The sequence below is a fragment of the Sceloporus occidentalis genome, unplaced genomic scaffold, assembly GCF_023333645.1.
Source record: "Sceloporus occidentalis isolate IW3139 unplaced genomic scaffold, rSceOcc1.0.p SCAF_6, whole genome shotgun sequence".
In the NCBI taxonomy this organism is placed as follows: Eukaryota; Metazoa; Chordata; class Lepidosauria; order Squamata; family Phrynosomatidae; genus Sceloporus; species Sceloporus occidentalis.
Genome location: NW_028316986.1, coordinates 46,998,428 through 47,025,970, shown reverse-complemented (window position 1 = coordinate 47,025,970; position 27,543 = coordinate 46,998,428). Strand labels below are relative to the sequence as shown.

General features: G+C 40.3%; 2 protein-coding genes across 7 annotated transcripts in view; one reads left to right on the top strand and one right to left on the bottom strand.

The window, feature by feature from the left end:
- Nucleotides 1-20,278, bottom strand: part of RBKS (ribokinase) — an 88,515-nt gene extending 68,237 nt beyond the window's left edge. For 2 of the 5 annotated variants that reach the window (XM_089528358.1, XM_089528361.1), the window contains exons 1-2: nt 20,116-20,278; nt 2,079-2,211 (exon numbers count right to left, since the gene is read on the bottom strand). In XM_089528358.1, the coding sequence (XP_089384484.1) occupies nt 2,079-2,211; nt 20,116-20,273 (291 nt within the window). In that variant the 5' untranslated portion in view covers nt 20,274-20,278. Of the gene's footprint in view, nt 1-2,078; nt 2,212-3,312; nt 3,474-13,789; nt 13,946-20,020 lie in introns of those variants that run through there. The other 3 variants (XM_089528360.1, XM_089528359.1, XM_089528363.1) reach the window with 3 other exon arrangements.
- A 1,034-nt stretch (nt 20,279-21,312) lies between these two features.
- Nucleotides 21,313-27,543, top strand: part of LOC149310706 (BRISC and BRCA1-A complex member 2) — a 165,281-nt gene continuing 159,050 nt past the window's right edge. The window contains exons 1-2 of one of the 2 annotated variants that reach the window (XM_089529561.1): nt 21,313-21,459; nt 24,714-24,866. In XM_089529561.1, coding sequence (XP_089385687.1) covers nt 24,739-24,866 — 128 coding nt within the window. In that variant the 5' untranslated portion in view covers nt 21,313-21,459; nt 24,714-24,738. Of the gene's footprint in view, nt 21,460-21,497; nt 21,554-24,713; nt 24,867-27,543 lie in introns of those variants that run through there. The other variant, XM_089529562.1, reaches the window with a different exon arrangement.

The window sequence follows — 27,543 nt, the reverse complement described above, 5'->3', positions numbered from 1 at the left end:
TTAAGCTAGTCATAAATGCAGCACTTCTGCACTAATTCATCATAGCAATACTGCTATAGCTCAACTACTTGCCAGTTAGTTTTAAGACTTCCACACTACAGGGTTACAACAATATGATTCATAGAATCATAGAGTTGGAGGAAACTACAAAGGCTATCCACTCTCACCTTCTGCCATGCAGGAATACATAATCATAGCACCCCCAACAGATGGCCATCCAGCCTCTGTTTAAAAATCTCCAATGAAGGAGAATCCATTACTCTGGCAACATGTTTCAACATCAAAAAGCTCTTACTGTCGGGAGGTTCTTCCTAATGTTTAGGTGGAATCTCTTTTTCTGTAGCTTGAATCCATTGCTGCATGTTGTAGTCTCTGGAGCAGCAGAAAATAAGCTTGCTGCATCCTCAATATGCTACCCCTTCACATACTTAAACAAGGCTGTGATAATCTCTTAACTGTCTCTTCTGCAGGCTAAACATACCCAGCTCCCTAAGCCGCTCTTCATAAGGCATGGTTTCCAGATCTTCCACCATTTTAACTGCTGTGGCTGCCCCTTATAAAATCCTAGAATTTGTAGTTTGGTGAGGTCCCAGAGTACTTTTTAAATAATTCTAAATACACTGCAAATCTCAGGATTTCCTATGATGCTGCCATGGCAGTTAATCACAGTGCTATAATTGTGTACTGCTGAAGGGCCTTCAGTCTAAAGTGCTGGTCCTAAATGGTCAGAACCTGGGGTATACCTTAGAGCAAACTGACTAATATCCCTTTTGTGAAAAGCTATAAATGCATGACTGTACATTTAATAATAATATAATAAAATATTATTTTTATACTGCTTTTCCGTGATGATCAAAGCGGTGTACAGAAAATGCAATAAAAACAACAATACAGAATAAAAATTTCAATAAAAACATAGCAATAACACTATATTAAAACATTACATTAAACAAATAAAACCAATTACCCCAAATCAAAGCCAGCTGAATTGTTAATCCATGATGCCAGTACATATAGGGGGAAGCCACATAGTATCAAGGGACATGGGGGAAAGCCTGGTGGAAAAAAAAGTTTTTAAGCTTCTTTTTGAACCAATCCAGGGAAGTGATGGAACGGAGCTCATCGGGAAGGGTGTTCCAAATTTTAGGGGCCGAGATGGAGAAGGCCCTTTGTGAGGTTGACGCATATCCCGCGGTTGGAACCCTTAACAAGTTCTTCCCGGCTGACCTGAGTGTGCGGGGCGGATTATATGGGGAGAGGCGGTCCTCCAAATAGCCTGGGCCCAAGCCATTTAGGGCTTTATAGGTAATAACCAACACCTTGTATTGTGCCCAGAAGCGAATGGGCAGCCAATGAAGATCTTGCAGAACAGGTGTTATATGGTCAGTCCTGGACCATCCAGCGACCAATCTTGCTGCCATATTCTGCACTAACTGAAGCTTCTGGGTTTGGTACAAGGGTTGCCCCATGTAGAGCACATTACAGAAATCCAATCGAGAGGTTACCAGAGCATGTACCACCGTTTCAGGTCCCCCCGGCCCAGATAGGGTCGCAGCTGGCGTATCAGCCGAAGCTGATAACAGGAGCTTCTGACCGTCGCATCCACCTGAGATGTCAATTGGAGCGACGAGTCCAGAAGCACTCCCAAGCTGCGAACTGAGTCCTTCAGGGGGAACGTGACCCCATTCAGGACAGGTGGACAAATTTCACTACCCAGACCCGGGGAGCCTATCACGTTTTCTCTGGATTCAGACTGAGTTTGTTGTTTTAAGTTGTCACCATCTCAAGTACTACTATTTAAAAATATATAATCTTTTGCAGCAGTGGAACTCATTCTGTGGAACTTGGTCTTGAGAGAAATGAGCCACATTCACCCTACTGTTGTTTTTAGATGAAGAAAAGACCACCTTTTCTGCTCAGCCTCTTAAGAGGCAGCTGAAGTTGCACTTCTAGAATGCTGACCTCAATCCTCTGTTCTTAATTTAGTTTTGTTGTGTGTTGTTAAAACATATGTGAGTATAGTCTGTATGAATATTTGGAACAGATGTGAAATTTGAATATATCAAATCCAAGCTTACCTTGCAGATCATTGAGGTTTTAGCCCCAAGTCGAGCAGCCTGCACACACTGGTTGGCACCTTTCCCCCCAAATCCAGTGAAAAACCTATGGCCGTGTATGGTCTCTCCAGCTTTTGGCAGACGTGTGGTAAGACTGTTCCAATTAAAAAGGGAAAGATATTGTTTGCATGAATGAACTATGGAATTTGTAATATATTTTTCCTACTTCAGCAAACCTTTGGTGTCCTCTCATACAGCTGCTTTGTGCTGCTGCTTTTGCTATGTAATAATCCAGACTCAAACAAGACATATATTCTTAGTATATACCATTTTGGCTCTACAAAAACAGACAAATACCATTCTAGATCCTAAAAAGACTATATAGCATTATAAAAGAGATAAAAGGAAATGTCTTCACTAACTGGGATTGCATCTTTGATAAGTAACATGTTTGTTAAGGAATTTTAATAGGGGCCTTCCCAGGAGAGTGATCTTTCTATAAACCTTGGTTCACACAGTTTCTCTCACACCAAGAGTTTTTAAGCAAAAGTCTTAAAATGACTAGGGAATGCACTGCTTGAAAGAAAACACTTAATAACCAAGGAAACAGGCAAAAGTACTGGCAAGCAAACATGTTAAATGCCACATGGCAGAAGATGTTTACGCAGGACTTTGTTCCTGGCAAAAAAAATGTTATAAGGGTGTTGACAACACAGCACAATGTTCAGTTTGTGAATATCTTGAAAGACAGCAAGATGGAGTGAAAACCTTGCAGGGGATCCAAAACATATTTCTCAGCTTCCAGGATCCAAGAAAATGGAGCATAAATAAGGAAGAGCTAGAGAAAGAAATTCATCTGAGAAACACAACCATGAAGGGAGTTGTTTGTGCTATTTTTTAAAGTTTTAAATTAGGAAAGTTTACTTTGTTGTGACTAGGAGAGAAGAACTGAACACATCTTTCAAAGATTTTTAGTAAGGATAATAAAAATGTAGGCTTAGCTGGAATGCATGCTCAGTGGCTAGGAAGGTGATAGCAAAGATGTCCACAGCTCTAACAACAAATGCTAGCTACGTCGAATCTTATTATATAGTCCATGCTGTTGGCTGACCCATAGTGTAAATCAATATAAACCAGCAGTGAATGTGTGTGAATGCTGGGCTGCAGGTCCTATCAGCCTTAGCCAAAGTAGCAAATGGTGAGGGACATAATGAGTTGAAGTCTACGCACGCCTGGAGAGCTACATTTTGCTCACCCTTGATATAAGTTAAGATCGGTGTAGATCAGTTTCCACATTAGGAAAAGTTCTCACTACCACCAGAACAGGATGATTCTTCAGGGAAATACTGTATAACACTACAAGAAATTTCCTTTTCTTCTCCCAGATGACTAGTGATCCTTGGAGGAGGTCCATCTCTGGATTACATACAGTTGAACATAGTTGAGTCATGGAGAGAAAAAGGCAGTTTTGTCAAAGCATGCAAATAGTAGATGAAAGGACAGGATAATCATCCCAATCATATTGCAGTTCTGAAAATTAAAAATGTTCAAACCATTCTCTACATTATGTGGAAACTATCCCAAATTACATGTTCAAGATCTACAAATTTAATATATTTGAGATACCAAATACTTGGAATGATTAGTGGAACAAAGGAAATTATGCCATCATGACTACAGCACCCAGAGTTGAACTGTGATTACTGTATATGATTCGTCTTTGGCTGCATCTTCCCCATCTCTTCTTAACCTCAGAATTAACCACATCCTTAGTTCAGTGCCTGCTTCCTGGCACTTCTTTAGCTGCCTACCCCATCCATTTTGAGCATGAGACCACTTTTCTTATCCTGCCTTTCTGGTGCGAATGCACCACTTCCCTTTTGAACTGTAATAGAAACATTACAATCTTGTAAAAAGAACAACACTATACAATAATTAATCAGAGAACACCAATGACTTATCTATACCCCTTCTCATAGAACTTCCCAAGGCCTCTAAGCAAGCCAGGAGAATAAGGTGGCAGAAGCTTGAAGTGCTACAATGCACTTCAATACTCCACACTGCAGATGATAAATACCAGTTTTGAATTATTGGTCTATCTAAAACCAAACAATTTCCAATACATAAATAAACTAGTACACTGCAAATAAAGTTTTCTAATCAACCTTCTCACTGTTATATTTTACCTGAACTGGATTTTTTCTAAAATGTAGAAGAGCCTTAAAATTGTTAATCCCACCTGTAGTATGAAACTGTTATAGTTTGTTCTGTTATCTAATTTTGCTGCCTATGTAAGGCAGACCTAAGATAGCCTTGTATTTACAAGCTGCCTGGTAGCAACAGGTAACTTGAAATTCCATGCAGAGGAGCATTTTGACAGGGGAAGAATGGGTTCCTCTGCTGGAATGGTCCCTTGGCAATGGTGCTCTTGGTATAAGGCCAGGTATTTTCCCAATCTACATGTAAATGTAGTCAGGTCCCAATAAATAATTTATTATTGCCACATTTAGTCAGTTGAAAGTTGTTTCTGTATTTATTGTTTGCCATGTTTGCACTTTTAAATAAAGATTTGTTTTGCACCAGAATTTATGCACCAATTAAAAAAAATTAAATGAATTGTTGGGCATTTTATAACCACAATGAGAATTCTAGTATATTGTGAGTCAGGCCATAGATGAGGCTATGTTATAAGATACAGTTCTTGTATTTTACCCCTGTCTCACATGCCCACCTGCAGCATTGGGACCAATCTTTTGACAACCAGACTATGTCACTTCTAGTTTTTTTGTGCTATGGCCCATTACAGACGGGCACCCTAGTACGCGCTCGGCGCGTACTAGGGTTAGAAAGGGGTGTCCTTTCCGGACACCCCTAACCCTAGTACGCGCCGAGCACATACAAAATGGTGGCACCTGTTCTACACGGGTGCTGCCATTTTAACGTTGCAGACGCATAGCGTCTGCACGTCGCGCGGTGGAAATGACGCCGCGAGTGCACCATTGGCACCTTGCTGCATCATTTCTATGGTGCAAAAAGAACCCGCTTTTTGCAGGTTCTTTTTGTTGCGTCCGGGAATCACGCGGTTTGGCCACTGCGGTTCCCGGACGCAGCAACCGGCAGCGTCAGCAGACCACCCTTTTTGGGTGATCTGTAAAGCGCCTATGACTCACTGAAGAGCACCATGAGACATTATGTTCTAAAATGGTACATTTACTGGGATAAAAATCTACTATTCTGTGCACTACATTAAGTTCTTTTGTATAAAGAGAATAAGTCTTTCCATGATTGCTTCAAATACTGGAAGGACACCCCTTTTGTGATTAAGAGCCTTATCACATGAGAAAAAAAAGCCAAAATGGAGTAGGAGAGTAGCTGCTTTCTCCATGCCTCTCTGCATGCTGCTGTGGTACTTCTGTTCTCTTCCTGAGCAAGATGGTCATAAAAGCATGCATTCTTTCTGTCATGCTGGAAAAACATGTTGACAAAAGGCATGCTTTTATGAACATCTCCTCAGGAAGAGAAAGGAATTGCTATGATGGCATGTGAAGAGGCATGAAGAAAGCAGCTACTTTCCTGGCTCATTTTGGCTTTCTTGTTTGATGCAATAAGGCTCTAGGTGTGCAGTTCAACAAAGGGCTAATCCAAAAATGTCTGACTGCAAATCTGTTTGATTGTGAATGGGGCAAAGCATGTCTATTGGGAGTGCATTTATACTTCCCATATACAAATATTTACTGAAATATTTGTTCCACCAATAAACAAACAATTAAAAGAAAATAAAGGAAGACTAAGGCCACAATCCTATAAAACAAACCTGAGACTAAGCACCAACCAGTAAACATATTGCATGCAGCATTACTGTGCATAGAAAAATGTACAGTGCACCCGCGTCATACGCAGGTGCATTATATGCTGCTTTTGGCATATGCTGAAAGCAGTACTGCTTCTTCCAGCGCCATGCGCCGGAAGAAACAATGGCACATGTGCCCATGGCGCACGCATGCCACCGCTGCACGCCCCATTACTTCTAATGGGGCTCGAGCATACACGCTTTTTGTTTTACGTGGTGGGGGGGGTGTCCAAAATGGATCCCCGTGTGAAACAAGGGCGCACTGTAATTCTTTACATCACTTTTGCTTATGTCATGGATAAAACAAGTTATTTCACTGAACATTTCTTTGGAGGTAAAGAAACAAAAATTGTGTCTTTGTCATAAGCAAACTGCAATGCTCAAAGGACATCAATAATAATACTAAATTCATCATCATTGTCACTATCAACAACAACAATATACAATAATGGCAACAGAAATAGTTAGGAAATTCAGAGAATAAGTTATAGTCATTCTTTACTGCTTATATTTGTACTCTCTACTTAGTACAGAAGGAGAGTTTGAGTTAGATACAACTGTTTTCCTGTAGTTTCAAACGACACCAATTCATTTATTCCATTACCCATATTGAGTCCCTTAAGAATTAAGCAATAGTTTCCAAACCTCATGTGGGCTAGGCTATAACACTGAGGAGCATGGTAAACGCAAGCCTTATCTCACAATCCATAATTTTTAATTGCCAGTACTCAGTGGAATGCTTCAATCTTCCCCAATGGCATCACAGTCTACTGCCATGGAAATAGTTACTACTACAAACAGCGACCTCACCGCTCTGGAAAACAGGGAAGAGTGTGTGAAGTGGAAATGACAGCTGGGATAAATTAGCCTTCAAATATAATAAACATTTATATTAGTCTACATACATACACATGGAAAAACACACCAACAGGTCTAGGTAGTATAGTACTGTAGGATGAGAAAATGTCCTGCAAAAGTCCATTCCTCTTCCCAAACACTTGTACTCTGTTTTTAATTGCAAGAGGAACACCATCCAAGAAACAAGGAAAGTCCTGTGGTACCTTTGGGGCACCACAAGGTTTTCCCCTTTGACTGTTTTGGGACCCATTAGCCTCTTTGGGTTCCATTTTGGAAGAAAGGCAAGATATACAATATATATCATATAAATAATACATCAATGGGTAATTCATACAAGCTTTGGTGCATTGCAGCCTGTTGAGGCAGTGAACTTCCTCAGTGAGTTGCAGCTCATGAAAGCCTAGGGGCAAATAAAATTTGTGAAGTTTTTAAGGTGCCATACAACTTTTTGTTGTTTCTGCTTCAACCGTCTTAAAATGACTACTCTCTACTCCAAATATTGTTACAATCCTCTCAACACAGAGCAGTCTTTGTTCCTGCTCATTATGTAGCACTGTTTTATACCCAACCAACATTTCTCTATACTCTTTTATTTTTCTACATGATTATGTATTCCTGTCTCATACCATAGTGAATTGTTGATTTTTTTTTACAATGGAAAGGATATGTGCCCTGCCATACAACATAATGCCACACAACTGCCTATTAAGAGTCAGATAGTTATAGATCCTGCCTAGCAATCTAGTTCTGAACCACAGAACCAGCACACTCCAGTGATTACTGTATATACTTGACTATAAGTCGACCTCATGTATAAGTCGAGGACAGGCTTTAGGGCCAAAATTATGGATTCTGAATCTACCCGTAGATAAGTCGAGGGTAAAACTTAGGAGCATGCAAAGGAATACAATGCTAAAGAACTTACAAAATTCCAGCAGACATAACTGTTTGTGCTCACACTGAAGTCTGAATGGATGAGAGAATGCTTCCAGGACAGATGATGCTCTTGCCTTTCACCAGGGGATGGTTCCGTTTTTATAAGAGTTAAAGTACAGGACTTAATTGACCTGTGGTTAAGTTGATCCAGGTTTTTGGAGTCAATTTTTTGACTAAAATTTCTAGACTTATACATGAGTATATACAGTAATGCCCAGTTTGAACCTAGGAGAACTAGATTCAATGGCTCAGTTATCCACAAAGCTGCTAAAATAATATTAGGCCAGTTACTTCTCTTTTTCCTCTCTCTCTCTCTTTCAACCTAACATACCTCTGAGCATTGTTAAGGAAACAGGGAGGTGGGCATGGGCATTTGAATTCCTTGAAAGAACAGGGATAGATCAGTGCCATTATGCTCTGGGCTGGGATCACAATGACCTTAGGGATGAATGGAGGTTTTCAACTTGGCAACTCTGTGCTCTTGTACACCCCTTTAACAGGCAGCTTGGCAACTCCCTGCTCTTGTACATTCCTTTATATCCTATTCTATATCCAAAGATCTCAGGGTACCATACAATAAAATAAATCTGAACAGTTTAAAACAATTCAAAACAGTATAATTTGTACACACTAGAAGCATATTTTAAAAAAATTGGACAAGCTTAAAACCAGTTAAAACAGTTTCAAACTATCTAAAACAATCAGATACAATCAACTGGATTGCAATGGCTTTAGCTTTTTTTAAGCTTAGTTTTTACTTGCTGAAGGAATCAAATCAATGATAGTGCCAATCATGTCTTTTAAAGGGAGGCTATCGGAAAACTGGGACACCACAGCAAATAAGGTCCTCTCCCACATCCTCACACTGTATATTATTTCCATTTGTGGACCACAGAAAACGACCCTTCCAAAACCTCACAGCCCTCACACAAGTATATACAGAGGAAGAGGTTCTGAAGTATTGTATTATAAAGGTTCTTAAGGCTTTAATGTTATCACAAGCACCTTGCATTCTGACTGGAAATATACTCGCAGTCACTGCAATCCCTTTTAAATTTTTAGGTAGATTAACAGTTATTATTATTATTAAACTTTATTTCTAAAGCGCTGTAATTATACACAGTGCTGTACAAAGTCGGTAAAATTAAAGAGTATATAAAAGCCTGCCCAAGGCGTACACTCTAAGATAATAACAATTAAAAAGAGGAATAGATAAAATTACCATATAGAAAAGAAAAAACAAATTAAAAACATCAAATATAAAACAATCACATCACATCAAATATTATCAGACAGCCAGATGACAATCACAAATTCCCTGAGAACGCTTCCCTAAACAATATGTTTTTCAGCTCAGCCTTAAAGCTGGTTAGGGAAGTGATGAGCCGTGCATGCAGAGGAAGAAGGTTCCAGGAATGAGGGGCAGCAAGAGAGAAGGGACGGATCCGGGATGGGGCAGAGAAGATCCTAGGTTGAGAGAGGAGACTTTGGCTACCAGAGCGGAGAGTGCGAGTAGGGATGTAGGGAGAGAGAAGATCGGTTAAATAAAGAGGGGCCAGCCCATGCAGGGCTTTAAAGGTGAATAGCAAAAGTTTGTACCTGATGTGGAAAAGAAGAGGGAGCCAGTGAAGGGAAGACAACAGAGGGGAGACATGATCATAACGGTGAGTGAGTGAAATAATGCGTGCAGCTGAATGCTGAACAGAAATTAATGGGTGGAGATGAGAGAGGGGAAGCCCTGCCAAGAGGAGGTTACAGTAGTCTAGTCGTGAGACCACTAGGGCATGGACCAATGTCTTTGCGGTAGAAGCTGAGAGATATGGATGGATTTTGGCGATATCATAGAGAAAAAATCTGCAGACTTTGGCTGTATTCTGGATCTGAGGGATAAATGACAAAGAGGAGTCAAAGATGAAACCAAGACTGCGGGCTTCCTGGACCAGCTGGATAGAGACGTTATTGACAGAAATAGAAAAGGAGTAGTGAAGGGTGGGCTAAGGAGCGAAAACAAGAAGCTCGGTCTTGGACATATTGAGCTTCAGATGCCGATGGTGCATCCAGTGGGAGACAGTTACTCTATTAAGTTAAAGAGCGAGGTAACTGAACTTACTGCTCATATAAATGTCATGCTCAGATATCATCCTACAAACTACCTGCTGATAATAACTGTTCACTATTGCATTATTTTTATTTCCTTAACCAGAAACATTCCATGGTTGATTGTGCTTTACTGTACTGTGTTACCTTGAAGAACAAAGTATGCATGGAAAAGTGCAGGGGTGTGCACTGACCCACCGCCATCACTAAGCCTCTGATATCTGGCTTTTCATGTGACCTTTTGAAAACAGGACCAGTTATTCTATTATAAAATGGTTCCAAGAACAAATCAAGCCTGAATTATTCCTAGAAGCCAAGATGACACATCCTGAGAAGACATGACTCATTAGAGACAATAATGATTGGTGAGGTAGAAGGCAATAGGAAAAGAGGAACGCCACATTACAGTTTAATAGACTCAATCAAGGAAGCCACAGTCCTAAATTTGGAAGACCTGAGCAAGATTGTTTATAACAGGGTGACTTGGAGGTCTCCCATTCATAGAATGCTTAAAATAATAAGCATATGTTGAAGTACACTTGATGGTAATTAACAACAACAACAACCTGTTAGATAATCTACTATTATTTTAAGCATTCCATGGAAGGCAGCATGGTTTAGTAGTTTCAGTGTTTGGTTAGGACTCTGGGGGATCAGAGGTCAAATCTCCTCTCAGACATGGAAACTGGGTGACCTTGGACAAATCATGCTTTCTCAGTCTTAGAGGAAGGCATTGGAAAACATCCTCTGAATATATCTTGCCCAGAAAACCCCATGGTCTCTATAAGTCACAGTTGACTTAAAGGCACATAACAAAAATAAAAATTAAGTTTCAAAAGTTTTGATGTCTGTTTTGCACCTCAATGGCATCCCTAGGGTTGGTGTCACTCGGTGCAGTTACTCATGGTGTCACCCCTGTCACTGACCTCCTCTCATTTCACACCATACAGAATCCTTACAAATACTTTTTTGCACTGATGTTACTCATAAATCATAATTCCCATACATCATTGAATGTAATGCTAATAGTTGTGACATAAACAACTAACAAAATTAAAATTATACCTTCAAATTACAATATCATACACAAAGCCTAGATGTATTTACATATACACAGTAAGGATTTGGTTAAAATATATATTTTAAAAGAAAAGCTAAAAAGAATTTAAACATTTCAAAATTTCAAAAAAATTAAAAAACAAACTTTAAAAATTTGCAATTTTAATTTTAAATTTTTTTAGGGGGCTCTCCTTTCTCCTCCCACTGAGCTTCTCCCCACTCCCATCTCTTAAAGCCTTTTAAAAGGAGAAAGATAAATGCCACAGCCCGATTCTGCCAAAATACAGATGTTTGAGGAGTAGTGGTGTCACCCCCCCTTATGGTGTCAATGGATACAGTTCGCACCCCTCACAGCCACTAGTGACGCCACTGTTGTGCCTGCATTCAGACTGTGCCCAAGGAAATAGAAAAACTGCACGGGCAATATATGATTAAGTCATTTCATCTGAAGTTTGGCTGTAATCAAATTAATGAATAAAAGAAAAGAATGACAGTACAGTTGGCTGTGAGGATTCTGACACACATCACAGTGTCTTCAATAAGGTTTTCAGTGACTCAGGATGTCCATATATCCAGATATGAGTCTTTGGGGGATAAATACAGCCACAAATGCCAAGCTAATCAAGGAATATAACATGTAGTTACAAAACACTGAAATAGCATACATCAGAAATTCCAAACGGCCATACTAGATAATTCTGAGAAAATGTCAGTATGTTCACTTCTTTAAAATGAATTCCTACATACTGTTGCACACAGCATATTTGCTGCATCATGGCTAAACAGATTTACTTACAGGTTTATTAATAATCCAACAGAGTGATAACTTAAATGTTTCATTCAATATTCCTAGGCATGTTTAAGGTTGGATGGCAATCAGGAGCTGGAGGCTCCAGGCACATCAGGTGATATGAAAGATGGCACAGTATTCAGGGTGCAGGTAGGGAGAGGAAAAACACAAAGGGAAAATGAAACAGTCTAAGATCTTGGGGAGTGGAGTAATGTAGATAAAGATAAGGACTGAACACTTAAGTAGATTCTTTTCTCTAAGAAGCATCCAAAACAATTTTTAAATCTCAGGAGACAAATAGGTCTCTTTGAAAATAAATACTGAAACTAAAGACTATGTTGAACAATACTGATTTATGTGGATGCATCAAAAGAGGAATTGTATAGGGAAATGGATCAGCAAAAAAAGATAACGTGATAGTTCGTGATCTGTGATTCATGGGGAAACATCAATTTGTTAGGACTTTGTAGTCTACCAGAAATATATCTTGAACAATTGTAACCTTAAGGAGCTTTACCAGCATGATAGATGAAGCTAAAAGATTGCGATTTTTCTAGGTCTACACAGTGATTTTAATGGATTTACATTGGAATTCTCCCTGCTATTCACAACAGGAGAAAACCTCCCAAAGTAACTACCAAATGTGCAGGAGTCAGTTCTAATTCCCGTATTGACACAGGTCTTAGCTGGGAGTTGCTTCTTTTCAGGGATGGAGGTGGAAACATCCTGTCAGAGGACTGCTTCTCCTCATTGCTCTGGTAGGTGGTAAGTAGATTTTGAGGGAACTGTCACCAGGGGGAGAAACCCCCATATACCGTTCCCAACAGAGTAAATTACAGAGAAAAATCTCCCAATTATGAAAGTGGATAAAAGCCACTGCACGGGACATACCAAAGCTCCCTGACTAATTGGTGGGTGAACTCAGGCATATTAAGTGGAAACCACAGATGTACAGTGGAACCTTTGTATTCACTGGGGTGTTTGGTTCCAGGACACCTTGTGGAGACAAAAGTCCGTGGATGCTCAAGTCCCATTAAATACAGTGATGCAGTAAAATGGTGTCCCTTATATAAAATAGCAAAATCAAGATTTTCTTTTGGAATTTATATATATATTTCAATATTTTAAAGCTGTGAATGGTTGAATTGATGCATACAGAGGACTGACTGTATGCATCTGTCAAATAAGGCCTTCTCAGGGTTTGTTTTTAAACAGTGTCTACTCCATCTTTAGGGCAAATGGAAAAAGATATCAGGGTTAATGCTGCAGCATCTACTATAGGTATTTGTCATTTTGACATCACCTGTTGAGATATATTATGAAGCTTCTTAACAGACATAAGTTTTGGGTGTAGTGTGGCAAGTTCAGTCTACTCTTCCTTGACCATTTTCATGTAATCAGCTGCAAATGGTAGATCTATTGTTGAAGGCCCTGCTTTAGAAAGAGTCACTCTTGCCTTGTGGCAAATCAAGATTCTTGTTTTAGACTGATCTGGGTTGGAGGAAGCCAATTCCAACATCTTAGTTGCCTTGTGTATTAACACTGCAAAATCCTCAGTCTGAAAATGCCTGGCAGAAGATGGTGTTCCTCCATCAGGGCTATCCTCTTCCACAGAAAGCTTCCTCTCCTCATATTCACACAGTACAGGAGATACTGAGTCCTCTCCCCATTCTTCATCTGATGAAGGTACTGTAGGCAAGTCTATTTGTTTTCTCTTTTTATTCTCATGGCTGTGAAGGCCCTTTTCTACAGGCCTCTTTACTTTTTTCCCTCAATGCATAAAATGGCCAGCATGTCAGGCTTTGTGTCCATTACACACCATGGTGGTTGCAATCAAAATGCTTAAGACAAAATCACCCCCTCTCATACAAAGGAACTGTATACTCCCATACTTTTGGGGAGGACAGCATGGAAAAGGACAACTACTATTGCTTCGGGGAATCCACATTTGGCACCCTTACAATTCTTTTGTGACGTTCCTGTTCATATGCTAGTGCAGAGGATGGGATCTGTTGTATTTGGCAGGAAAACACTGATGTGCCTGGCATTTTCATGATGATAATGGCATGCAGCTAGTCTCAAAAGTCAAGGTGTAGGTGGTAACCCACTAATATGGGGGTGGGAAATCGAAACTTTACTCACCCACTGTCTCATTTGATCACTGTTCACCTCCCAGCACCCAATCTGGGCCTAGTGTTTGCAGTGATTTGCACTGTGGTCTCATATAAAGGGTTCTCCCTCTTCTGCCTGAGTCACCTTCTTCTTCTTCTTCTTCTTCTTCTTCTTCTTCTTCTTCTTCTTCTTCTTTTGATGCTTTGACACTTGGGTCTCGGTATCCCCAAGGCTAGAAGTGGTGGCAGGTGACTGAGATTCCCTTGACATCCCAAGATTGTCCTTGATAGAGCTGGAGTTTGCCATAATCACAGGCCCACTAATCTCTCCCTATATTGGCTAAGCCCCTGAGAAAAAAGACAGAAATTAGACAGGAAAGATGAGATATTTGATTTCTTTTTATGACACCAGTCAGAAAATAAGAGAAATCAGAATAGAAAAAGATATGAAAAGCTTTGGTGCCACAACAAACTAGTTCCCAGAATTTCATAGCATTGAACCATGACAGTTAAAGTGGGATCAAACTGGATTATTTCTGCAGTGCAGATGCAGCCTCTGATCCAGAATCACCTTTAAAGACTGCAAACAAACAAACAACTTTTTATTATCCTAGACTCCATAGTTTTTGAAAAAGGCAACTATGTTTTTATACCTACCTACCTACCTACCTACCTGTCTACCTGCCTGTCTGTTTGTCTCAGTATATTCAATACTTTTGCAAATTCATATTTGTAAGGATCAAACTTAAGAATGTTCCCAAAGTGAAAGGAGGACAGAAGTCTCAAAATAAGTAATAATACACCAATGATGTGTGGCATACCAGAAGTTAAATGTCATGTTGCTCAAAAGAAAACTTCACTAAATTAAGTGTCAGTGTATTTATGAAAACATTGTCAGACTATTATCCTATAGACCTATACCCATTTACTAGGGAGTAAACCCCAGTAAACTTCACAGAAATTACTTTTGAGTAAAAATATCCAAGAGGAAGCAATTTGAGTCTGCTCCACCAAAACAGACAAAGAGTTTTGTGGTACTTTAAAGACTAAAGTGGTTTTATTTTTTTGCAGACATTCAGCTGATGCAGTGAGCTGCCATCCACAAAAGCTTATGTCAAATAATACTTGTTAATCCTCATGGTGCCAAAAGATGTTTACATTTGAGTAGATATACATAAGATTAAACCACTTGCATGGATTTTTCATTCATCTCTAACTAGACCTAGGGTAAAAAACTCTGGTGGTCTGATGCTCCCTTTTCCTTTTCTCTGTGCAGAGGCAAATGTTCTAAATTGTTATTCTTTAGCCAGTAAGATTACACATTAGAAGAGGTGAGCAATTGCATTGTGGGACAAAAAAACAGGATATTGTTCCTATCTTTAGAAGGTAAAAATAGTAACCCAGAGGAAAATGAAAACCTACAAGAGGGTAAGATTTCAAATACCATTTGTCCATCATAAAGAAGCATATGTGCTCAGTTTCAGGGTATTAGCTTCTCCTGTTCTCAAAGTGGAAGCATTATTCCAGAATAGCTCTGTGTATTTTATTTAATCTATTACAAAGTTTTTCCATTTTAACTTCAATTATTTTTAGTTTATGTCCAAGTACAGTCCTGTACAGAGGATGTGCCAGCTTTCAGATTTGCTACAAGCTGCATGATGACAGCAGCACCTGAGCTGTACCACCATCATGACAGAGGCACTGGAAGATCACTGGTATTCCTGCTCATGAACCTTTCTACACATGGACTACATTCGCTATATTCTCTTTTAGTCCTTACTAGAGGAGATCCACTGAATACATTAGATTTATCTACATGTCGACTCACCATTCAACAATTGATGGAATGGATCTGCTCTCGTGGGGACTAACCAATTACACATACATTAGTTCTCACTGTGTGGACGATATGTGGTTATTATTCTGGGACACTTCCTGATTGGTAGATACTAGGGGAATGTACAGGAATGTAGTGAGCATGTCCTCAATCCATTCTTCATATTTTATATTTCCATTTATCCTCTCTCAAGCTGAGCATGCATGGGATACAGAAGTAATTCCACTGAAACAGTAATTCTTCTTGTTAGTACTGCACTGGTAAATCATATCTGAATTTCTTTTACTTTGGAAACCCTATGATGAGACAATCCTAAATGAAAGAAGGTGAGGTTTCCAGAGGATGAAAGACACTCAACTGGCAAATGGAGTAAAGCAAATGGCAAATGCAAATAATACTGTGTCTAATGACATAACTGGATTCAGGTAAAATATGTTCAGCTGACATGCTCAGATAGGAAATACAAGTCCAGAGCTTCACAAAGTATATGAAAGGAACATGGAATGTTAGAAACATGAATCATGGGAAGGTTTAAATTATGCAAATGTTGTTATAAACATAAAACACTTCACATGAGCAAGCAAAAGTGGATCATTTTAAATATTACATAGTATTTTACTCTGGAAATGACAATCTAAGGGTGGCATTAATAGTGAGGTGAGATGTAGTAAAAGTAGTCAGGTTTAGCCAAATAATATCAATAAGACTTCATGAAAAACCTATTAATATCATAATCCAAGCATATGCTTCTACTACAGAGGCAGAAGAGGAAGAAGCTGAAAGAGTCTGTCCTGGCATCCAAGAAGAAATTTATCACACATCAAAACAGAATATGTTGACTGTTGTATTGTGTTATGTTTTATAATGATCTATGGTCACAAGTAATACTGATTGATTTTACAATCTAAGACATGGCACACTTAAAAACAACAACAACTTTAGCCTCCTTTAATGAATTAGGTCTAAATAAAGGATACAAACTCTATTGGAGTAAAGAGGAATGCATGTCATTTAATATGAATTAGAATTATTATAAAACTTACTGCAGTATTATTGATATGCAAGTATAATGTGCCTCAAATATTTCCTTCAATTAGTGTTTTTAAAACTATGTTCTTAGGACAGGGATTCGTCAGAACTTTTGATAAGAATACCATTTGCTACTGAGCATCAATGACTCTCTGCAAGTAAAGCCTCTTCCCAGAAGAAATATAGCTTGTGGAAGACTGACAAGAAGGCTTGTAGCTAACGAGGAATGATAAATAAATAAATAAATAAATAAATAAATAAATAAATAAAATAACTTTATTTATATACCGCCCTTCGAACCATCAGGGCGGTTAACAGTAATATTCAATACAATTTATAAAAACAATACCATTAAAACAGTAATAAAAGAACTTGTGCCAGATCGCAAACAACTGACAGAGGGGGAAAGAGGACTCTCAGGGCAAAGAATCAGGGGTAAGCCTGCTTGAAAAAGAATGTTTTTAGCCCCTTCTTAAATTGGGCCAGGGAGGGTGCTGAACGGAGCTCGATGGGCAGCAAGTTCCAGAGGGTGGGGGCCGAGATGGAAAAGGCCCTTCTAGTGGTGTTAACAAGATGCAGTCTTTTTTTGGAAATTCAGATAAAATGATCAGAGGGAGAGTTAAGACAGCAGACCCTAGCACAAGTTTGAGGCCAACTGCCACTTGGCTCTGCCCTAATCCCTTCCTAAAACCAGCATTTATCTGCAACTGTTTGATCAAGCTTTCACAGTGATAACGATGTCTGCAAGGTATCTTCCACTGGCATTAGAGAAATACACAAGACTTCTTCCAGTTGCCAGGAAGTGACGAAATATAATTTCTCCTCCCCTCTCCTTGTTGGTAATTGATAAAACCAGCATAGATCCAAACTGGATGGGGAAGTCAGGGTTTAAAAGACACCATGAAGATAATAAAGTTTAAAAAGTGGCATCTGAAACCAGATAATTTTGTTGCATAGAGGATTGCTTACTTTTACTATTACTGATGTTGCTCTGAAAAGTAGAAGCATTCTACAATGACAGATAGACTTAACAGACTTGGTAGTTGTCTTGTGTGATCTCAAGGTGTTTGATGTGCCCTGTGCTTCTAAAACTTGAAGGAGTTTGCAAAGGGACACTGAGAGATGACTGAATGAGAGAAGGCCTCCCTGAGGGCAACAAAGTTGAAATCCACTGGCCAAATAATTATTTAGCATTTGAGTAACATTATGCGCAAGGTAATCAGTGAGAATAATGGGCCAGTATAGTATCAGACAAAGGTCCTCCTGATGCTTTGGACTGAAACTCCCAAAGGTCCCAGTCAGCAAAATCAATGGTAAGGTACCGCAAGAGTGTGGAGGACCAAGGTTTCCACAACTGGATGTAAGAATTTGGTTGGCAGCAGACAGATAAGCAAAAGCACTATTAGATTATTGATCCTGCTTGAGATGGCCTTTTATTGTTAAAGGGTAAGGTTATTAACAGAACTGTTGTATTTTGCGAAAGTTGTAGATTATTTTGAGGACAGCAGTTATTAAGTGGGAGACAAATCAGGAAGAGGAGTGTATACTGTATAATGATGGAAGACTGGGATGAAACTGAACATACTTTACAGTGGGCCCGTTATCCGTTGGGGTTTGGTTCCAGGATCCCCCCGTGGATAACAAAATATGTGGATGATCAAGTCCCATTAAATACAGTGGCATAGTAAAATGGTATCCCTTATATAAAATGGAAAATCAAGAAATACGTGGAGCGCAATCATTATCATTCCACAGTATCTGTAGCCTGAAGTAGTTGCCTCATTCTGCCGTGTGTGTGTGTGTGTTTTGGGCTCTGAATCACAATCACAGATTAATCACTCCATAGTATACTTTAACCATCTTCTGGATTTATTGCAAAGAGTCCTGTTGCACTTAAAATAAGTTTTGTCATGAGCCTTCATGGACTTGATCCACATCATAGTAAAAGGAATAAAGACTTCGTATACCTCTTCAGTTTAAGATTATATACAAGGAGCTAACTATAATCATAAAACAATAACATGAATTTTGGACTTATGAACAAGATACCTAAGAAGCTTGCACCGATTATGTGCATTTATTCAGGGTTAAGTCCCACTGAATCTATACGAGTGTATTGCTAAGTGTACATCTTAAGCAAATCTGGTAACAAATCTCACTCAGTGGTAGGCAGAGTAAAACAACAGTGTTTTGGAAATGAAAAAGTTAAATTTCCTTGATCCAGTGTTACAACTGTGTTGATTTGGTTTGCATGTTAACTACAGGGCTTTGATGTTGTGGTGTCCCTTCAAGGTGTTTCCAGTTTATGGACCCTATGATGGGGTTTTCTTGGCAAGATTTATTCAAAGGAGGGTTGCCATTGCCTTCTTTTGAGGCTGTGATAGTGTGCTTGCCCAGTTTCACCAAGTGAGTTTCATTGGCCGAGCGGGGAACCAAACCCTAGTATGAGGAGTCACAGTCCAACACTCAAACCAATACGCCTATCATCCTGTTACGACGACTATTAAAGCAGCATTATTCTTTAAAACAGTGGCAAGAACCATGTGGCTGTTGGACTGCAACTCCCAACAGCCTTAACCAGAAGTGCCAAAGATGAGGAATACTGGGAATTGCAGTACAACACCTTGGAGGCCGCATGAATCACACTCGAGCTTCAAAGGATTCCTGGTGTTTTGTATCTTTTAAAATAATAATAATAAAATTTATTTATACCCCGTCTCTCTATTAAGATCGAACCATTATAAACTTTGAACTTAGATTTTTTTTTGGTGGGGGGGAATGGTTGCATAGAAGATTGATTGTGTATCATTGGTACCTGAAGTTCCTACTAGGAGATAACAATAGAAAAGTTACTAAGGAAGTTGCAAAGTTCATTTTGTCTGCCATTAAAGACTCGGAAAGCAATGTGCCACAAACATTAAAAGTGAAGTAAAATAATTTGGACAAAACCCTTATGGAAAAAAAGGGTAATATGGTTTTTGATGTTCCAATTAAGCCCATATATATATATATATAGCTTGTTTTAAACATGTTTAATGGAATTCATTGCACAATTGTAATATTGCATTTATATGTCTGCTTAAATCGTTTATGTTATTATGTACTGATTTACTTGTGTCTGCCTTCAGTCTGTTGACTGCAGCAGTAAAAGTGAATGAATGAATAATTGTGTATAATTTTAAAATTATATTTATATTTATAAATATTTTTATTTTTATATGTAAGCCGCCTTGAGTCCCTTCTGGGAGAAAGGCTGCATACAAACAAAATTATTTAATTGATGGGAAAAAATTAAAATATTTTTATTGATTAGTTGTTGTTGTTATTATTATTATTATTATTATTATTTTGATTCAACCTGAGGGCAGGGAGGAGGATCCCAGCTGCAATACTAACCTCACCAGATCAGTCATGCAGGACCCCACCACCACGACCTCAGCCACTGCCATGTCTCAGGACACTATACTCAGGTACACCTCAGCCAGCTCTACCTGCCCTCAGTGTGCTGCTCCAGCAACAGCAGCAACAGCAGCTGCACCAAGTCTTTCTCTCTCTGTGACTCTGCCTGCCCAGGGGTCCTTGCCTTCCTGAGGTCTGCCCTTGAGGGTGCCTGACTATCTCTTTCCACTATTCTTCTCACAGAGAACATGGCCTTTTTTCCTGTCTTTCCCCACTGAACAGATAATCATTCATCACAAGGAGGACGGGGCCCCGAAACACACTGCAGAAATAATCCATCTCTTGAGCCCACTTTAGCTGCCCTGCCTCAATGCGAGGGAATTCTGGGAACTGTAGTTTTGTGACACACTTAGCCTTCTCTGTCAGAGAGCTCTGGTGCCACAATAAACTACAATTCCCAGGGTTTCCTGGCACTGAGCCAGGCAAGTTAAAGCGGTCTCAAACTGGATTATTTCCGCAGTGTGTTTTGGACCCTGTCTCTCCCTCTCTGTCTTGGCAAAGTTGTAATGTGTATATACATTAGTATACATTAGTTGTAATATATATATATATATATATATATATATATACACACACACACATTACAAGCATATATATATATATATATTTTCACACACACACATACTGCAACTATATATATATATATACATATATCTATGTATAACCTCATAAATATAAATATATACACACAGATATTTATATATAACTTCATATATATGTGTGTGTATATATATATATATATAATAAATATATGTGTGTGTATTATAAATATGTGTATGTGTATAAAGACATATATTTATACCCACATAGATACACACACACACGCATATTTATAAATACACACACAAATTTATAATGAAGTTTTACATATATATATATATATATATATATATAAGATTGTAAGCCTGAGGGCAGGGAACTATTATCCCCTCTGCTGTAAGCCGCCCGGATTCCCAGTGATTCGGCGGCATATAAATAAATCCTATTATTATTATTATTATTATATGCGTATATATATATATATATAATCTCATAAATGTATGTGTGTGTATATATATATAGAGAGAGCGAGAGAGTGTGTATATATATATATATATATATGCAGTATATATATACACGCCCCCTTTTTTTCAGGCGCTTCTTCAGACACCTATACAGCCTCGAAAGCCCCCCTCCTTTTCGACTTATTTCCTCCTCAGCTTTGGAGGAGGCTTCGGGAGCGCGCCCGCGTGGGCGCGCGCCCTCCCTGATCCCGGTTGGAGTGGGCGGGTCCACGCAGGCGCAGAAGGCGCGTGGGTGAGGCTGTCTGTCGGCGAGGGCTTCTGAGCGAGGGTTTGTCCCAGAGTGCTTCCTTCCTTCCATCCTCAGTGCACTGTGTGGGTAAATCCACAGCAGCAGCAGCAGCAGCAGCAGCAGCGGCTGAGGGGAGGCTCATAAGCCCTGTCCCCCCTTGAAATGTGGGGAGTGTGTGTCAGTGGAGGGACGGGGCTGGTGTGGGGCTGCTGGGTCCCAATAAGGGAGGCTGGGGCTGGGGCTGGGGCTGGGGCTGAGGATAGCACAGCCTCCTCAGACCTGGATACTGAGCCTATTTTGTTTTGGTTTTTATCTGCAGGGTCCTGAGCGTTGGATTTGATCTTGAATTGTGACTCTGGGTTCGAACCCTGGCTTGGCCATGGAAACCTACTAGGGTTGCATCCGCACTGGAGAAATAACCCTTGGTTGGCACCGCTTTAACTGACCTGGCTCTTTGCTATGGAATTCTGGGAGATAGAGTTTGTTGTGGGGCCACAACAAACTCCAACTCCCAGAATTCCATAGCAAAGAGCCAGGCAAAGAGTTAAAGCGGTGCCAAACTGGGTTATCTCTCCAGTCTGGATGCAGCCTAGGTGACCCTGGCCAGGTTGCACTCTCTCAGCCTCAGGATGGCCATCGCAAACCCTCTGGACAAATCTTGCCAAGAAAACCCATGGTTCGGAAACATCTTGAAGGCACACAACAACAACAACCTCCCCTTGCTATTTATGGACGAGATTGCACTTTGGTGTCATTCAGCAGTTCCCAAACTTTGGTCTTCCAGGTGTTTTGGACCCCTGCTTCCAGAAACCCAACTTGGCCAGGAATTCTGGGATCTGAAGTCCAACACATCTGGAGGACCAAAGTTTGGAACAACTTTAGGAGCAGCAACTACTTTGTGCCTCTAACAGCTGATACAGATTAAAAAAAACAGCTGCTTTTGTTGTTAATCCTTTGCTTTTTAGGTCTCTGAAGAACTTTGGTGAGCCAGCATGGCGCGGTGGTTTCAGCATTGGGCTACGACTCTGGAGACCAGGGTTCGAATCTTTGCCCGGCCGTGGAAACCCACTGAGTGACCTTTGGCGAGTTACTCTCTCTCAGACCCAGAGGATAACAATTGCAAACCCGCTCTGGAGAAACATGCTAAGAAAACCGCGTAGGGTTGCCATAAGTCGGAAATGGCTTGAAGGCACACAGGAACAACAACAAAGATTCCTGGCTAATGCACGCTTCTTGTTGCTATGTGCCTTCAAGTCCAGGTGACCAGAGGTCCTCCTTTTCCAGGATATGGCCTACATTTCATCCTTTTATCCAGGAGGAATTCCCAAGTGTCTTCTATTCTGAGCATGAGTAAGAAGCATGAGTTTATATTTACACGAATGTTTTTAGCTTGCCCTACATTTTCTTCAAATGTCCTACATTTTAAGGTGCCTTGTCCTCCTTTGCGGTTAGGGCATATAGCCACCCTGCTTTAAGTAATTTCCAGCGTGTGGTGACCCCAATGCAAGCCTATCACAAGGTTTTCTTGGCACAATTTGTTCAGAGGGGTTTTTGCCAGTTCCTTCCTCTGAAACTGAGAGAGCATGACTTGCTGAAGGTCACTCAGTGGGTTTCCATGGCTGAGTCATAGTCCAATGCTCAGACCACTACATCACTGCCCTTGTTATTGTTGTGTGCCATCAAGTCATTTCCAGTTTATAGCAACCCTAAGCTGAACTTATCATGGGGTTACATTGGCAAGATTTTTTCAGAGGAGATTTACCATTGCTTTCCTCTGAGAGTCTGAGAGCATGTAACTTTCCAAGATCACCCAGAGGGTTTCATGGCCATGCTGGGAATTGAACCCCGGTTTCCAGGGTCATAGTCCAACGCCCAAACCACTACCCCTTACCCCAAATGAAATGGAATAATTTTGGAAGGCCCAAATTGTTGGGTGGATGGACATATTTGTTTCTTGCCTTGCATTCCTCCTCATATTTGTCCCCACGGTCTTGTGATGTATTTTAGGTCAGGAATGATTAAAGTTGTTAAGCTCTCCCAGAAAGTTTCAGTGCTGACTGGGAATTTGAGCCTGGGTTTATCCAGTCCTAGTTCGACACTCTAATCACTGTATGCCGTTTTATTTCAATTATAGCCCTCTATCTTTGGGGTGGTGGTGGTAATATAAACTTATTATAAGTTGTCCTAACTTTGGATGAAATCAACGAAGTCTGTCTGACAATAAATCTGCATAACTGATGTAAATGATAATCATTTCCCCCTTCTCAGTGTTTCCAAAAATATGACCTGGATGGTTGGGACAACTTTCACAGCAGATTTGGGGCAGGGGAAGGAGAGGAAAGATGGTGGAAAGGGAGGTGCTGATGTGTGGCTGAAACCTCTTTTGCATGACATGTTTGTGGAGAACGGTATATTTTATCCATTACATAAATGGGAAACGAACAACTCCTCCAAATCCCTATTGCTACCCAGTGAGCATTAAGATAGGATCTTTGAAAGCTGACGTCAGACTTGACTGTATTGAAGTAGATTAGTGTTCAGAATTATGTGGACCTCTTTGACATTGTTGAACCACAACTCCCAGCACTCCTCACCATTGTTGTGATTGCTAAGGCTGCTGGGAGTTACAGTCCAACAACATCCGGAAGACTGCAAAATTCCAGCCCTAGGCTGAATGGGTTAAGGATCTGAGTTGGTATGGGGCAACTTCACATGAAAGGGAAGTCTGGGGATGTTGCAGTGAGTGGTCATGTACCCATTCACTGTGAGATGTAGTTAGTTAAAACTGGTTTCTCTGCCATTTGTGGTCCTTGGTATACTCTTTCAGAATGGTAGGGCAGGCTTCCCCAGCATGGTGTTCTCCAACTGGTTTGAATTATAGTTCCAGCCAGATCTAGCTAATATGGCTAACAGTGAAAGATAATGTAAATTGAATTCCAAAATATTTGGAGGCCACCAGGTTGAAAAAGGATGTCAAATACTCTTCAATACATAGCTGCCAGCTACCTCTTTTTAAACAATTCTTTACTGATGTGCATTCTCCATTTAACTATTGCTCTTCCTAACTTTTCTTTAGTGACACTGTAGTATAAGACACATTAGTGTCATACCTCCTCTGTGGAATGCTATAGATTTTAATTGAAATGCCCGTCTTCTTTAATTATGTAATTCATGTAATTTTTCTCCTAAATTTTCTGCATCCTTCAGTCCCTCCACTGCCTTTTCACCCCTACCATGTTTGTGTCTGTTGGGCCTCCGGATTGTTACATCTTATAATTTAAGAATTATAGAAATGGGATAGCTAAATTTGATGCTTTCTCAATTATTTTTCTTACAGGACTGAGTACAACATACAAATTAATATGTCCCCTGAAATTGCCTTGAATAAAATCTCTCCAGCACTTTCTCCTTTGATTTCCAGTGTGGTCAGAAATGGAAAAGTAGGACTGGATGCAACTAACTCTTTAAGGATTACAGATTTGAAATCTGGGTAAGTTTCCTCAATTAATTGGAACAACATCCATGTATCAGTTTTGCTGTCAGTGAGCACCTTTAATGTTTCTCGCTAGTTTGAATGGAAGAGATTGAAGAAATTTATTGATCTTTCACAATACTGTACTGTGGTTTAAGATGTTGTGCAGAACACTTAGAATAAAATATTTTTTTTATCAACACCTCTTGCTAATTGATTTCAGAAGTGAACCTAATGTGCTGAGTATTTTTGTCCATATCAACTTTTGTTTCCTTAATTTTTTATAAATATTATATTTCTTTGATTAAAGTGGATTTGTTGGCTGAAATAAAAATAAGACCAGAAGTCTGTAAATCTTTTCTAAAGAGGTTTTTGTTGAATTCTATTAAGGTACTTAATATGTTGAATGTGCTTTTTCTCCTTTATCTGTTAATACTAATATCAGAGTGATGTTTAGCACCAGACATAGAGCTAGGTTTTGTTCAAACACCTGCATGTAGATTGATTGGATCCTATTCCATGTGCTGCACCTCGGAATGAAATGGCTTGCATCAGCTTCTTAGTTTACGTATTAGAACTAAGATTTCAGTTTTCCTGCTTGTGTGCACCATTGTATATTAGCTCTGTGAATTATGTACCTGTACTTTATAAACCAGCAAGTGAGCTGAGTTAAAACATTCTAATCTCATTGACTGAGAACTGATTGATTTATGAGCTATCGCACAACTGTTTTATCAGGCAGATACAGTAAGCATTCTTCTCAACCTTTACACTGGAAGATACAAAGGGCTGTCAAAATGAATTTCAAAATTACATTCCTGATCTTGGATGCCTTATTAAAATACAGCTTTACTGTACAGTGGTCCCTTGCCTTATGTGGGGGATCCGTTCTGGACCCTGCCAGGTAAGCCAAGTTCCTCTTATGCTCGAGCCCCATTGAAAATAATGGGGCTTGTGCACGCAGCGCACTGGGGTGTGAACGCTATACAGGAAATGGCGCAGGGCTTTCTCCACTTAAGTGGGTGGCTCCTTTTTAAATAAGAGTTAATACTGTACCTTAACTTTTACTAAGAAAGGAATCCTTCCCTTCTCTGAGTAAAGTAGCAACTCCCTGCTTTCCTGCACTGGGTTCCCAGGAGGCTGTCCAGGGATGAAAGGCTTGGCTGCCCCATGGCAGAGCCTGGCAGCAGGAAAAGGCCTGACAGAGATCCTCCACTGCCCATCCTTCTCTCTCCCACCAGCCCCTCACCTCCATAGTGCTCCTGCCTGAGCACCATCACCAGGAAAAGGCTGCCACCACTTGGTGCTTCAGGAGGCTTCACCCTTTCCAGGTTCTTTTTGCCACCAGAGGAAGGAGGGTGATCATTCTCCAAGTCACTGGAGGGTCACCCCTTCCTTCCTACTGGGCTGGTTGCAGGGCATGGGCAGGACCTCTTCATTGACAGCATCAGCTGAGAAAAGTATAACTTTGAGTTGGGTTCTTAGTGCAGACAAAATGGAAGCACATAGCTGGACTGCTATGCTTAAGGGAAGATGTTTAGCCACTTTCTTATGATCATTTTTGATCATAAGATCATAGCCAGTCCAGGTTCAAGCCAACGGGATCAAACAATCAGTGTAGTGAAGCAGTCTAAAAGGGTCATGGGTTCCAGCAAGCAGAATGGTGAGTCCAAAGGACCAATCCAGAAAGTCAGCAAGAGAGTTCACGAACAAGGTGCTTTCACCGGGGAAATCAGTTAACCTCTGATAAAGGTTCTGTCATTCCTCCCAAGTTTTTATCTCCAGCTCCCACTGGTGCAGCTGATCTCTAATTGCTTGGCATCTCATACAAAACTTCTGATAGGGCCGTAGCCCTGCCCTTTCAGATCTCCTTTGGCTGTAAGAAGGTGCAGGTAAATTGGCCTCCTCCTCCTCAAAGCCAACATTGTCAGAAGGCTGTGCTGTCTGGCTGCAGAGCTCCTGACCATTCTCTTTGTCACCAGCTTCTACTGACACTGCCAGGGCAGAACTAAGGCCAGGCTTAGGGTCAGACTCCTCCACATTTCTTTCTTCTTCGAGTCTTCAACCAGTCTGGGCATGACATCGGTCTTTCTCCTTTCCGACATCTGTAGCAGCCCTTCCTCCTGCTTCTGGGGGTGAGAAATATTTTACCAGTCTACTATTTTGCCCTGGTGGTGCAGTGGTTAAATGCCAATAGTTCAGCCACTTACTCACAGATCACAAGGTTGTGAGTTCACTACCAGCCAGGGGCTCAGGGTCAACTCAGCCTTGCATCCTTCCGAGGTTGCTAAAATGAGTACCCAGCTTGTTGGGAGCATTTAGCTTACAGTACAGTGGTACCCCGGGATACGAATGCGCCGCCTTACGAAATTTCCGGGTTACGAAAAAAATCCATTGAAAAAAACAGTTCCGGGTTACGAAGGTTATTCCGGGTTACGAAAATTTTTTTGGTGCTTTTCGGCGCGATTTCGCACGAAATCGCGGCTTTCGCTATTAGCGCCTATGGGCTTTTCGGCTAGCGAAAGTTTCCGGGTTACGAACGCGGCGGCGGAACGAATTAAATTCGTAACCCGGGGTACCACTGTACTAGACTGTTTAGAGACAGCTTAGTGCAGTATGAAGCGCTATATAAATGAAGCTGCTATTGCTATTGCTACTCAGAGAAGGGAATGGTTCCTTTTTTTTTGATAAGACT